This window comes from Mirounga leonina, unplaced genomic scaffold, assembly GCF_011800145.1.
Source record: "Mirounga leonina isolate KUSES-001 unplaced genomic scaffold, KU_Mleo_1.0 Mir_91, whole genome shotgun sequence".
In the NCBI taxonomy this organism is placed as follows: domain Eukaryota; kingdom Metazoa; phylum Chordata; class Mammalia; order Carnivora; family Phocidae; genus Mirounga; species Mirounga leonina.
In genome coordinates, this window is record NW_023270839.1 from 45,410,879 (window position 1) to 45,424,105 (window position 13,227).

Consider the following 13,227-nt stretch of genomic DNA (forward strand, 5'->3'; position numbering starts at 1 on the left):
AGAACGGGACAGTGTCTCCTTCTTGCCTGGTTCATATTCACACTGCAGACTCCCCTTCTGCTCCTTCTCACCAGCAAGGCCATGGGCACAAAGGACTGTGTGTTCCGAAGCCAGTAGGGAGGGATTTATTCTGCAAAGCCATGCTGATTTATGTTGTGCTTTCTGTCCCAGAGGATGTTTAATTCTTGACTTCCATGGCCTTCTGCAGTTTCCTGCTTGATATCCTGCTTTTGTCATTGGTTCCTGAGAGAATAGGAACCAGGGACACTTACTTCCCTGACACCGGTTGTCCTGACCCCATGTCTTTGTGGTTCTGGAGCTTTCCATGGATGAGAGGGGATGAGACCCGGAAAGTGGACGAGGGAGAGGGTGGGGCAGACCTTTCCTGAGCCAGCCTCATGGCCAGGAAGGGTTCTTTGAAGGAACATACAGGATCACAGCCTGGCTCTGCCCAAGAGGGTTGGCTCTTCTTGGCGTGACTCTATCTCGCCCCCTAGTGTTCAAATGAGTTCCCCTGGCACATACACATGGCTTGGCCATTTTGAGAGAACCGAGCACAATCTAAACCGTGGTGTGAGATGGTTGAGAGCCAACAGAAAGGTTCTACTACCATTGCTCCCATCTTCCTATTTGGAATGTATAAAATCTTGACTTTCAGACCAGTTTTCTTCTAAGTCCTTCATTCTTCAAAAGCAAAAAACCCATCTGGGAAGAGCTTTCCTTTAATCTGTCACAGGCTCACTAATACGATCAGATCTGAATCAACCCACTCATTTATGGATAGTGCCATGTATACCAGGGGACCTTGGGCCAGCAGGAAAGGGATGTGAGTGTGTCCCGGTGCAGTGACGTTGATGTCTGTGTTGTCAGATGATACACCAGCAGCCCAACCCAGGAGTCCACTATGAGTACGTCATCATGGGGACCAACGCCATCAGCCCACAGGTGCCTCCTCACAGGAGACCAGGTAAAATCTCTTGTTCTCCTGCCAAGCAGCCCCTCCCCCCCGCCCATCGTTTCTTCTTAAAGCCCTCTGTCTCTTCTTGTGCATCTCCCTTGTGTCTCTCAGTCAACAGAGAGAAAACCCACGGACACGCCCTTGACATCAGAGGATGCTTCACCACTTGTCTGAGCCTTTGCTGATAAGAGGGTCTCATTCACTTGATTCAGAAATGAGGTGAACATCCTGAGTCTGTCTTTCCAGTTCAACATTTTGAGATACCTGATACTAGTTTCCTAGAGCTGCCTGCCATATAACAAATTACCTCAAACATGGTGGCTTAAAACAACACACATTTGCTATCCTACAGTTCAGGAGTTCCGGAAGTCCAAAATGGGTTTTGCTGGGCTGGAATCAAGGTGTCGGCAGGCCACGCTCCCCTTGGAGGCTCTAAAAGGTTCTGTCGCCCTGCCCTTTTCACTTCAAGAGGCCTCCTGCACTCCTTTCTTCCTGGCCTCTTTTTGCATCTTCAGTGCTAACTGAGTAGCACTTTCAGATCTCGGACTCCGACCCCCTTCTTCCATCATCACATCTCTGGGCCCAGCCAGACAATCCAGGACCATTCTCCATCCCCAAATCTTTAACTTCATCACATCTGCAAAGTCCCTCTTGCCATACAAGGTACCATACTTACAGTTCCAGGGATTAGGAGGCAGACACCTTCAGAGGGCCATTATTCTGTCCACCTCATGCCTTTTCTCTTGGTCCCCTTTTGCTTCTCCTGACTTGAAAGAAAAGAATAATGAGTTCACACCTAATTATCTACCTCTTTCCTATGGGCTCTGCTGATAGATACAGCAGGCAGCCCTCCGGCTCTGCAGATATTTCTTTACCAAATGATAATGGAACCCACCACCCAAATGGAGACTGTTTTTTCCATCTTTTGAACAGGAAGGCCTACATAAATATCAATGATAATATCACTCACGTGCACGGAGTCCTTGCTGTGTGCCAGACATTGCTGAGCCCTTCACATAGATGAACTCATCAAATTATCACGACAGTGCTCAGAGCAAGGGGCTGTTTTTGGCCTCATTTTAAAAAGTAGGAAATGGAAGCTCAAAGAAATGGACTTATTGCCCCGGTCCCACAGTGACCTTAGTCTGCTGTCTGTTATATCGCTTAGGGTTACCTGCTCTGACACCTGTCCCAGGAAGTGAGGGCACAGATGTGAGGCCTGGCCCGCCAAATGGATAACCGAGTTATCTGACTGTCACAGGTCAGGGAAGAACAACCTGGCTCCTTGGAGAAAGCAGGGTGTGTACCGGGCACGTGGGCTGCGCATATTGTCTAAACTGCAAGTCAGCACACTCAGCCCGACACAATGTTCGAGCCATTTGCAGGAACGATCCACAGTCTGAGAAACGAAGCTCAGATGGCAGAATATTGAGGTTCCTGAAATCTGATGCTGATGGATAAGGACAATTGGACAGACTATTTGAAATCCTACAGGGTGATGATGATTGATAACAAGCCTGATGGGTCTCAGCTAATGGGTAGTATGGAACTGGCTACCTGGGACAGGGCGGGCCCAGAAGGAGTCAGTTGTAAAAAGTTAGTGAGGAGGGGCATTCTGTAGTAGGCTTTACTCTCCATGAACTCAGGCTTTACCCTCCATGAACTCGAGTCCAGCTCTGCCTCTTTCTTGCTGTGCACCTTCAGGCAAGTCAGAAACTTCTCTGAGCACATTTCCAATCTACAAAATAGTGAAGAGAAAAACCCTACACTCGAAGGTTTTTCTTGAAGGGGTCAGGCAGTGGAGGAGATTGAATATGAGGTGTCCATCCCAGTGTAGTGCCCAGTGCATGCAAGGTGTACAAAAGATTTTTAAATGTTTTTGTCTGGTAATATTTTAGTCTCACTTACATCAGTATGCCTAGTCTTGATTCTGTTGATTTAAATTGTATTTAATATTTTAAGCCATGAAGTGTTGTAAGTGGTACAGGGTGGGGAAAGTCCTAAATTTTAACTGGATTCTACAGTAACTCTGGAATTTGCCTCCTTGTTTTGTATCAAACTAGTATATGCTTGAACAATATTCAATCAAAATAAAAATATATAAAGATGCAAGTGCTCCATAATTGCCCAGACTTGGAAGCAACCAAGATGTCCTTCGTTCAGTGAATGGATGGATAAACTGAGGTACATTCAGCTAGTGGAATATTACTCAGCACAAAAAGAAATGAGCTACCTAGCCATGGAAAAACATGGAGGAAACTTAAATGTGCATTATTAAGTGAAAGAAGCCCATCTGAAAAGTCTCCATACTGTATGATTCCAACTATATGATATTGTGGAAATGGCACAACTTTGGAGACAGTAAACAGATCAGTGGTTGCCAGGGGTTAAGGGAGAGTGAGGGGTGAATAGGCAGACAGAGAGGATTTTTAGGGCAGTGAAACTATTCTCGATGATAGTGTAATGATGGATACATGGTATTCTACTTTTGTCAAGATCCATAGAATGTACACCACCAAAATGAACCCTAATGAAAACTATGGGCTTTGGGTGATAATGATGTGTTGATGCAGGTTCACAGATGGTAAGAGATGTACCACTCTGGTGCGGGATGTTGATGAGGGCGGTAAGTGCATTATGTGGGGCCAGAGGAGGTATGGAAACTCTGTACTTGCCACTTAATTGAGCTGTGAACCTAAAACTGCTCTAAAAAAGAATAAAGTCTACTTAAAAAAACAACAACAACAACAATATGTCCCAACCTCATCCCCCAATCCCATTCCAAGAGGGAATATCTCTTCATGATTTGAAGGGATTCCACCCAGCCCTTTCCTGTGCATGTAGAAACATGCTTATAAGCAATTTGAACCTTTGTCTGCGGTCTAAGTGTACAGGGAACATCGCATGCCAGTCTTTTCCAGAAGTCTAACTTAGGTCTTGCCTCAACTTCAGATTTCCTTGACACTTATAGAAAACTCTATCTCAGTAAATACGGAGGCTCTCCACACACCCCGCCAGTATGAGTAAAGATCCCTGTCTGGTACAGGTAAGGTCTATGGTGCTCAAGAAACTCTGGCCTTCTGACTTCGGCCTCTCCTTGCCCTGAAAACATCTCTCCCTCTCCCTCTCCATCTTTTCCCTCCTCTTTCCTCCTCCTTCTCTTCCCATTGGCTGGCCCCAGTATCTGGGCCTTGTTATCCTTACTGAGAACTCAGGCTTTCACTGTGAGAAAGAAGAGCTGTTGACGTCCAGCAGCTTTTACTTCCCTGCAAAAATCCGAGTCCAGAAAACCTAAGGGCTTGGCCACTTGGCCTGGGAGACGTGGGACAGACACAAGGGCAGAACACAAATTTAATCTCTCGTAAGGGGTCCTGCCACACCTGTGTGGATGCATATACAAAATGAATCCTGCTGTGCTTTTTTCTTTCATCAAACAATGCATCAGTCATATCTCCGTGTCACAACATACATTTTGCTTCATTCTTTAAAAGAAAAAAAATAACATAGCATCCGTTCGTGGTTGTAGCATGACGTATTTTAACCGGTACCCTGGTGGACATTTAAGTTCACTCTACTATTTGGCTATTTCAAAACACGCTTTAGGAGCCATGCTTGTACATACAGCTTTGTGTAAAAGAATGGGAATATTTGTACGATAAATGTCCTAGAAACTGAATCCCTAGGTCAAGGGGTATGTGCATTTAAAACTTGGGTAGAGGGTTGCTGGAGGGGAGGAGGGTGGAGGGGATGGGGTAACTGGGTGACGGGTATTAAGGAGGGCACGTGATGTAATGAGCACCGGGTGTTCTATGCACCTGATGAATCACTGACCTCTACCTCTGAAACTAATAATACACTATATATTAATTAATTGAATTTGAATAAAATAAAAATTCAATAAATAAATAAATAAAACAAACTTGGGTAGATATGGCCAAATTGCCCTCCAAAACTTTGTGTCTATCAGCAGGCTCCTCCTCCCCTGTTTTCCTGTATCTTCAATGAGGGGTTTAGGGATTTAGGGGTCTCCAAAGTTCCTCTGCTTTATTGTGAGGCTAATAAAGTTGTGGTGGTTGTTTTTGTTTTCACATGTAGTTGTTTCATTATGAGTGAAGTTGGGCCTTTTTGTGTGACTTTGGGCTGTTTAAAGTATTTCCTTTTATGTGACTCGCCTCTTCCTGGCCCTTGCCTGCTTTTCCTCTACTGAGACATTCATCTTTTTCTTACTCATTTTTAACAATGTTTTGAATATTAGGGAAACTGGCATCTGCGTGTTTAAAATACACGTGCTATGGATTGGAAATGACCTCATGCTATGTAATTTCTAATGTCCAAGGGATGTCCTCGGGAGGACTCCGGGTCCAGACCAGTCTTACTTCTGTGTGTGTGCACCTGCCTCTCCTAGGGGAGCCCTTCAATGGCCAGCTGGGAACAGACGGGAGGAGCCAGGAGGAGGGAGAAGAGAAAGAAGAGGCCGAGGAGAAGGAAGATGTGCACGGTGGGGCCCCCGAAGTATTCACCTCGGAATCGGCACAGACCTTCCCAGTCAGGCATCCGGATGGATTTTCTTCCCATCGACCAGACAACGTGGTGCCGGCAGCCCCGCAGCCCCCGCGGCGAAGCCGGGACCACAACTGGAAGCAGCTGGGGACCACAGAATGCTCCACAAGTTGTGGGAAAGGTGAGCTCGAGTGCGGGCAAGGAGGGTCTCTGCAGACCCCCTGGGCAAGGATTGGGTGGCTGGGCTCAAGAGACATGGCGCAGCTTCCCCTCCTTGAGTCTGACTGTGAGATGGTTCATTGGTATGACATTGGGTGGAGGGTCCCCAAGACCACCCTCAAGCTTGATGAGCCAAAGGAAGGACACACAAGACTCAGAAGAGTTGCTATGCTTGTGGTCACAACTTATTACTGTGAAAGGATACAGGTGGGTATCATCAGGGGAAAACGCACGTGGGGCAAAGTCCAGGAGAAACCGGGGGCCAGCTTCCAGGTGTCCCATCCCAAGAGAGTTGCACCCGGATGCACTGAATTCTCCCAGCAGTGATGGGTGACAGCAAAACCAACTATTGCCAACTAGATAATTGAGGTTTGGGCTTACTGTGACTCAATCACATAGGCATGGAGCCCCCACATGATTTACATTAGCTACTCAGCCTTTAGCACCCAGAAGTCAGACTGATAGATAGAACGTGGCCAAGACCACAGGCCCACAAATACAGGCATTCAGCCAAATCGCATGTTGGCATAAACTATCTTGTCAAACTGATACAGTGTGGAAAAACACTCCGATCAGCAGAATATCCCACGGGCTCAAAGGTTGTCTCCAGCCCTGCTCCAAAGGCCAGTCCTGAAGACAGGACTTTCTTTGGAGTGTGCAAGGTTTGAGCACCCCAGGCCTGCTGAGTTAACCCTCTCCTGCATGACAAGCTCATGAATAACCACAGAATGTGTTCACCGAGTTTAAGATCAAGAAGTTGAGGTGTACGTACACAAATACCAAGTAAAACTCATTCTCAAATCTAAGATTCCAGAAAAAAAAGCACATTCACGGGGCTTGAGGTGTGAGCCGGCTCTTACGCTCACCAACACTCACAGCTCCCCACGGTTCTCTCCGTAAAATCTTCGCTGTGTATTGTCCCATTATCCTAACCCCATCCGCTACGACCCCGGGGGCAAGCCTGCAGCCCAGCCACACCAGCTCCATGGACTCCTTGCAGAAAGGGAGACCACACGCCAGAGACACCAGAAGGAACAAATGGTGTCTCTCCAAACAAAGAAAAGAGTTACAGGATTTGGGAGAAGGGCAGATGGAGTTCAGGTGACATTTAAAGAAAGCGAGTTTTGATGGGCTCAAAGCAAAGGAGGCTGTGGGCAGAGGGGTCAATATTAGTATCAGTCTGAACCGTGGGCTGGATCTGGGGTTAGTTTTCCTTGAAAACTCCAAAGTTAAGGTAGGCGTGGAATGTGTCCTGAAGCCCCTTATTGAAGGTCTGGCACCTGGGTTGGAAATTGAGGCTGTTTCTCAGTTTCAAGGTGGCCTAGCTCCTCAGTGCAAGGATCTGTCTGAGACCACAAGGAACCATGAGGCAAGGGTACTGTCTGCATGGTAAATGGCCTCCTGTTTGTAAGGAAGTCCTATTTGTGACGCTAAAACCGCTGTCCTTGGAGGCGAGGTGGCCACGGAAATGGGAAGGCTTTATCCCAAGAAGTTCCTGTTGCTTGGAAACTGATACACTAAGAAAAGTGGTTTGGGGATTTTTTTTTTTTTTTTCTTTTCTTTTCTTCAAGAGACATGTACCCAAGGGTAGAAAATTCAGGAAGTCTGACATAATTTGCACCCGGGAAATTTTCACAACTGCCTGTAAAGCCTTTATCTTTTTCCCAAGAGCATCAGCTTGGTGGCTTTTGAGAACCGAATTGAGGTACTTGGTTCTTTGTGGGGGCTGGAGCATCTCCTGCCTGGACCCCCAGCCAGTTCTGTGATGACTGATAACTGGATTACTGATTTCTGGAGCTGACACTGCAGAAATTAGTGGGCTTTTGCTTAATACGTGTGCAAAGAATGTGGACTGAAGATTCATTGCCCTAACCTCTTTTTTAAGCTTTCGGAAGGAAAATGATGCGCCCATAGAATGTGTCTGAACAGAGGCAGAAAGCTAATTACACAGGAAGGCCAAAATCATTTCAGTCAGGATCCAACCCTGGAACTGTAGAGGTGAGCAGGATGAAATGCAGTTGACATAGGAACCCGGGGTCCAAATGTGTGATTACTGAAGTTTCCACCATGGAGTTAGTGGTGCAATGCCCACCAGAGGAACCAGACACATTTGTGCTAGGTACACACAGGGAAAGTCATAAAAAGAAGAAAAATTGCCATCTTGTGGTTTTATATCAAGGATGGCAGATGTGTGGAAGATTCTCTTCCCTTTCCTGTCCATAAAGATCACCTGGCCTAGTCTTTCGAGTAGCATGAGATGTCGCCGTGTCCAGAGGACTTCGGGCATCGCCTCATGGACTTTAGTAGAATAAGGACGAAAGCATGTGCCTTTGCCCGCTCACCCTTCATGCTGCTCACACAGCCCTGCATTCACCAAATTAATGCCACATACCCAGGTGTCCATTCAACGGATCATTCAAGGCATGATGGAGGGACCCCATTTCCAAAACTTCTGGTTATCTTTCCCCCAGCCAACCACAGTCTGTGTGATCCACACTGAGCTAAAACACCTGCATCCCTTAGACTATATCCTCTGGTATGGAGCCAGCAAACCACTTAGACTCCCCGATCTAGCTCAGATGCACGTCCTCTGTAAAGCCCTTCCTGGTTCTGCAAGGCACAGGTGGGCACTTATCCTATGGGACCCCACCACAACTCAGGACACATTCTTGTCCCAGCTCTGCTTGGCCTAGCTGTCTCCGCGCATGGACTCTTTTCATCACCTGCTCCTGGGATGGTAGCCAGCACACAAGGAGACGCTCCTCAAGTGTTTCTTGAATTGGGGCATATCCAGCTATTAGAAAAGGTGTAAGGGTAGTTTTTACATCATTGCATCCTGGATAGGCAAGGCTGTTACTGCCTTACTGTGTTCTATCGTAGCTTAAAGAATGTGGATTTATGTACTCGCAACTGAAGAATCTTTTTCTCTGGATTTCCATATGATTTTATTTAACGTTCTTAATATAGTCTTTCTGCTTTGCTTGTGGACACACACACACACACAGCATCTGCCACTTGGATGCTTGTGAGGACATGTGCATCCTCTTTTTTACCTTGAGAAACAGCATGGTTTCTCCAGTCCAAGAGCTACAGAAGAGGTTCCTTGGAAATAAAACAAGAGCAGAGCTGTTTTTTCCCCCAGCCCTCCCTCCTCTCGTACTCCTAGCCCCTTGCTCTTCCACTGGACAAATGGCAGCAGCCCCTGGATGCCCCTCCTTTGCTCCCTGTAAGGTTTGTTCCCAGCAGCGCTGGCTGGATTGCAGGGCACATGAGGCCATGTGGATGCATCCATGTTTAGCTCAGCAGCAGTGACAAATGTACCAGGACCACGCCCTTCTGTTACCATCTTGCTCTTATAGATGCAAACCACATCCATGCTCCCTGTGACCTCACCATTCGTCCCCACACAAATCTTCTCCAGTCCTTTCTGGTGGAGCTCAACAGACCACATGTCTCCATGCCTCTCAAGGGAAACCACCCCTCACTGTATCACTGTCACAGAGAGGGGTCCTGCCACCAACAGCCCAGAGTGGCTCATACTCCACCCGGCCGTTGCCCAGACTTCTGTCTGGTCAAACTTTTGGCTTGGCTCAGTTGATTCCTGGAGTTCCAAACCTCAGATGATTTCATTTTTTTCTTGCTCCGTATTTTGTCCCTCTCTCCCCAATGCCGCACCAGCCTCTCTACGCCGTCCCCAGAACTCACTGACTTGCCTCCTTTAATATCTGCGGATTACCTGCAGTACGGTTCCCTCCTCCAGGATAATATACCTCTGTTCTCATCAACACACACAACATAAAACCCAACTAAAATGATCCCAGATTCTTCCTGCTGCCTGAAGCCCAGCCAGCCCCGGACCTCACCATCCCATTCTCTGCAGAAATCAAAACTGACCCCAAAAAAGAAACTGTTGTGGTCATTGGAGTCAAGAATTATGGTTCTCACCATCAGAGAGTGAGCCTCTGGATTTACGTCCTTGGCTGAACACTGGAGCTGGACCATGGCTAAGTGTAGTGTAAAGGCACTAAGAGGGTGAGGAAGGTCCATGGCCACATACAAACAGCCCTGGGCAGGACTCATCCCTCCAAGGCACGGAGCATTCCTATGGTAGCCTGTATCCTTTTAGCTAAAGATATTAAATTGCCCCCTCATTTGAGTGCCATGTGGTTGGAGTAGTAACTTTTGCTTTCCAGTCCGCAGACTTGCCAGCAGAAAAGTTACACCCACATGGTCTGAAGGGATAAATAATAAGATTTTTACTTAATCCCTTAATATCTGGGTCCCACATGGGTATCCCGAAAGGCGTAAACGGAATCTTATTCATCTTTGTAAGTGAGCACAATGTGCTTAATATATGTGGAATTTAATTTAAAAAATCTCTCCTTCATGGAAGCAGATATGTCACTGGACAAAATTTCATTCCACAAAAGTTTTTGCTTCTTATTAGTTTTATAGTCAGTACCGCTTTTTACTCCGCTAATAATTATACTTCACTGGAACATTATTTTTATTTTTTTTAAGATCTTATTTATTTATTTGACAGAGAGAGAGAGACAGCAAGAGAGGGAACACAAGCAGGGGGTGTGGGAGAGGGAGAAGCGGGCTTCCCACCAAGCAGGGAGCCAGAAGCGAGGTTCGATCCCAGGACCCTGAGCCGAAGGCAGATGCTTAACCAACTGAGCCACCCAGGCGCCCCTGGAACATTGTTTTTAAATAATGGTCTTAAAGTTATAGCTACATTATGAATTTTTACTGCCAGAGTGGTTTTTAAACAAATGATCATTTCAGATTCAGAACTGTCTTCCAATCTGTCAAGGTTTCTTACAAGAACCACCCTCTGGCTTGGGGGTCACACAAGATCAGCGTCAACAAGCACTGACACGCTCTTCATGGCTGATGAAATAGGGAAACGTTTCTTTGAAGAGTTATCCCTCCAGTTACAATTAAATTGTAGTAAGTTGGAAGTTCAGAAAATCCAAATGCCTGGCCAGTTAGCAACAGAGGTAAGATGGAACTGTAGGATGAGTGATCATGTTCTGCCCGGCAGGAATTGGGTAGTGGCCTAGACTGGGGATCGGCACAGGGGGACAGACATTTATTTGTGAAGAAACATCTTATTTTTCAAACAATTGCATGGCCTGTTCCTGGTTACCTTTCTCACTTTGTACACATCCCTTAGCAATACTCCCGAGCTGCCACCAGGGGGTAGCAGAGAGAGGCTGCAGAATTGTCGGCTTTTTTTTTTTTTCAAAGCTAGAGATTCCGTTTAACGGATTCTGACTTTTTCTCCAAAATACATTTATCCATATTAAGCCAGTGAAACCTGGCTGCGTATTTAAAACAAAACAACAACAACAACCCTGAGGCAGTCAGTATGATTTTTTTTTAACAAAGTAATAAAAACAAATATGAGACCTCTGATAAATATCCATTCAGCATGTTTATTGAGCGGCTGTTATGCTGTTAGGTACTGGGATTACAGGGATGAACAAGAATTAGTTCTGTCCTGAGAAGCTCTCTGTCTCATGGGAAGCAGACATCTACTCAAATAACTAAAAATACCATTGGATCAGTACTTTATTAGGGGAATGGGTAAAATGCTTTAGAGAGTAGGGCGAAGTTCGCTGCTCTTTTAGCCGGTCCTGAATCTTCTTACTTCTCTGCTTCAGCCTGCCTCTCACACATTCCAGGCACATGCAGGCCAGTGTGTCGGGCACTTTTGTTCCTGTTCAGCCGCCTGGACAGCCCCCTCCCTCCAAGACACACATGCCCACAGCTACCCAAACCCCACCCTTCCGTAGGATCCAGCTGGACCCTCTAGGACCCTTTCTTTGTGATGACTCCAGAAAACTTCCAAGCAGTTATTACTTGTGCTCATTTTATAAATCACTCTCCTGCCTCGTGATATCTTGAACTGTTATAAAAATTGTTTGTATCTGCCTTTAGCACTTTCCAACCGTGTCCGCGGTTTGTACCCCCAGTGTCCACAGTGCCTGTCACAGCCCCTGTGTGGGAGGTGTGTGTAAACGCATGAATGAAGGAGGAGTGTTTGTGTGTGTGTGCATTTCTCTGTTCCTGCGGCCTCTCTTCATCAGTACCCAGATCTCTGTGCACCTGCACCCAGAGCCCAACATTCAAGTGTGTGGGGCTGTCCTTGAGAAGTTCTCCTTGTCCTTGCAGGATCGCAGTTCCCTATTTTTCGCTGTGTGCACCGAAACACCCACGAAGAGGTGCCCGAGAGCTACTGCGACTCCAGTATGAAGCCCACCCCCGAGGAGGAGCCCTGCAACCTCTTCCCTTGCCCAGCCTTGTAAGATGGCCTCTCTGTGGAGGTCGCCTGTTATCGGGTCACTTCTGGGTGCATAGGACCTTATTAGCGGGCATAATCTGTCTACATCTGATTTAGAGACACGAGACTCAGTCTGTGCATAAACTGCAGTCTGTTCGGCAAGCACACCTGTCTCTGGGGATGAACGTGGAAGCTTGTAGCCTTTAGCAGTGAGCACAGGCCTTTGGTAATTTGGAGCAATTACGTGTTAGCCTGGTGAGGAAAGCAAAGAGGGAAGCTGGGAATTACAGCGTGGTCAGTGTTGTAGGTGAGCCGTGAACAGAGAGCCTGAGGAGAGTCACGAGTACGTGGGCAAGGAGTAGTCGGGAGGAGTGTCTCAGGAGAGGTCTTGGGCTGGTTACTGAATGATGCAGAGGACACTTCCAGAAGAACAGGGAGAAAGAGCCCCCCAAAAGGGTCCCATCATAATTTTCAAAGTAATAGACACATCCTCCTACGTATTGAGCGTGTGCTGATGTCTTATTTAACTAAGTGACAAAGCAGGATGACGGGGAGGACCGTGAAACTGATGAGTAAGTAGCTCATGAGCAATAAAGAATGCTGGAGATTTCTAAGATCCAACGTGGGTTAACGTTCTACGGGGTGATGATAAAACTAACGTTTGGAGTTTGGGGCGTTTTTTAGATAAAAATCCTTTGCACCTGCTCGGTTTTCTTTAATTTTCTAAAACTGGGCTGTCATCACTGGTAAGGAGCTTGTCGACAGAGTTCCGTTGCTTCCCGGAGTGCGACGGCCCTCGGGCAGGCGTTGAGCTGTGCTCTTGGGTGAGGCCCACCCGTAACCCCCCGTGATGGTTGCGTGCGAGCCGGCTCTCGGGGCGTGCTCTCTTCCCCTGGCTGAAGGCGATCTGTCCCTCTCGCGCCCTCTCGTTCCTGAGCTAGCTGGGACATCGGAGAGTGGTCCGAGTGCAGCAAAACGTGCGGCCTGGGCATGCAGCACCGTCAGGTCCTGTGCCGCCAGGTGTACGCCAACCGCAGCCTGACGGTGCAGCCCTTCCGCTGCCGGCACCTGGAGAAGCCCGAGACCACCAGCACCTGCCAGCTCAAGATCTGCAGCGAGTGGCAGATCCGCACAGACTGGACCTCGGTACGCGGGCGGGGCAGGCCGCTGCGCTAGAGCTCCCCCCCCCCCCCCCGCCCAGACGCCCTGCCGTGCCCCGCCCACCGCCGCCAGCGACCCCGCCCACCGCCGCCAGCGACCC

General features: G+C 47.6%; 1 protein-coding gene across 1 annotated transcript in view; it reads left to right on the top strand.

Moving 5' to 3' along the window:
* THSD4 (thrombospondin type 1 domain containing 4) overlaps positions 1–13,227 on the top strand; it is a 574,978-nt gene that overhangs the window by 528,178 nt on the left and 33,573 nt on the right. The window contains exons 11-14 of the mRNA XM_034994843.1: positions 871–967; positions 5,364–5,639; positions 11,858–11,987; positions 12,908–13,112. Coding sequence (XP_034850734.1) covers positions 871–967; positions 5,364–5,639; positions 11,858–11,987; positions 12,908–13,112 — 708 coding nt within the window. The remainder of the gene's footprint in view (positions 1–870; positions 968–5,363; positions 5,640–11,857; positions 11,988–12,907; positions 13,113–13,227) is intronic.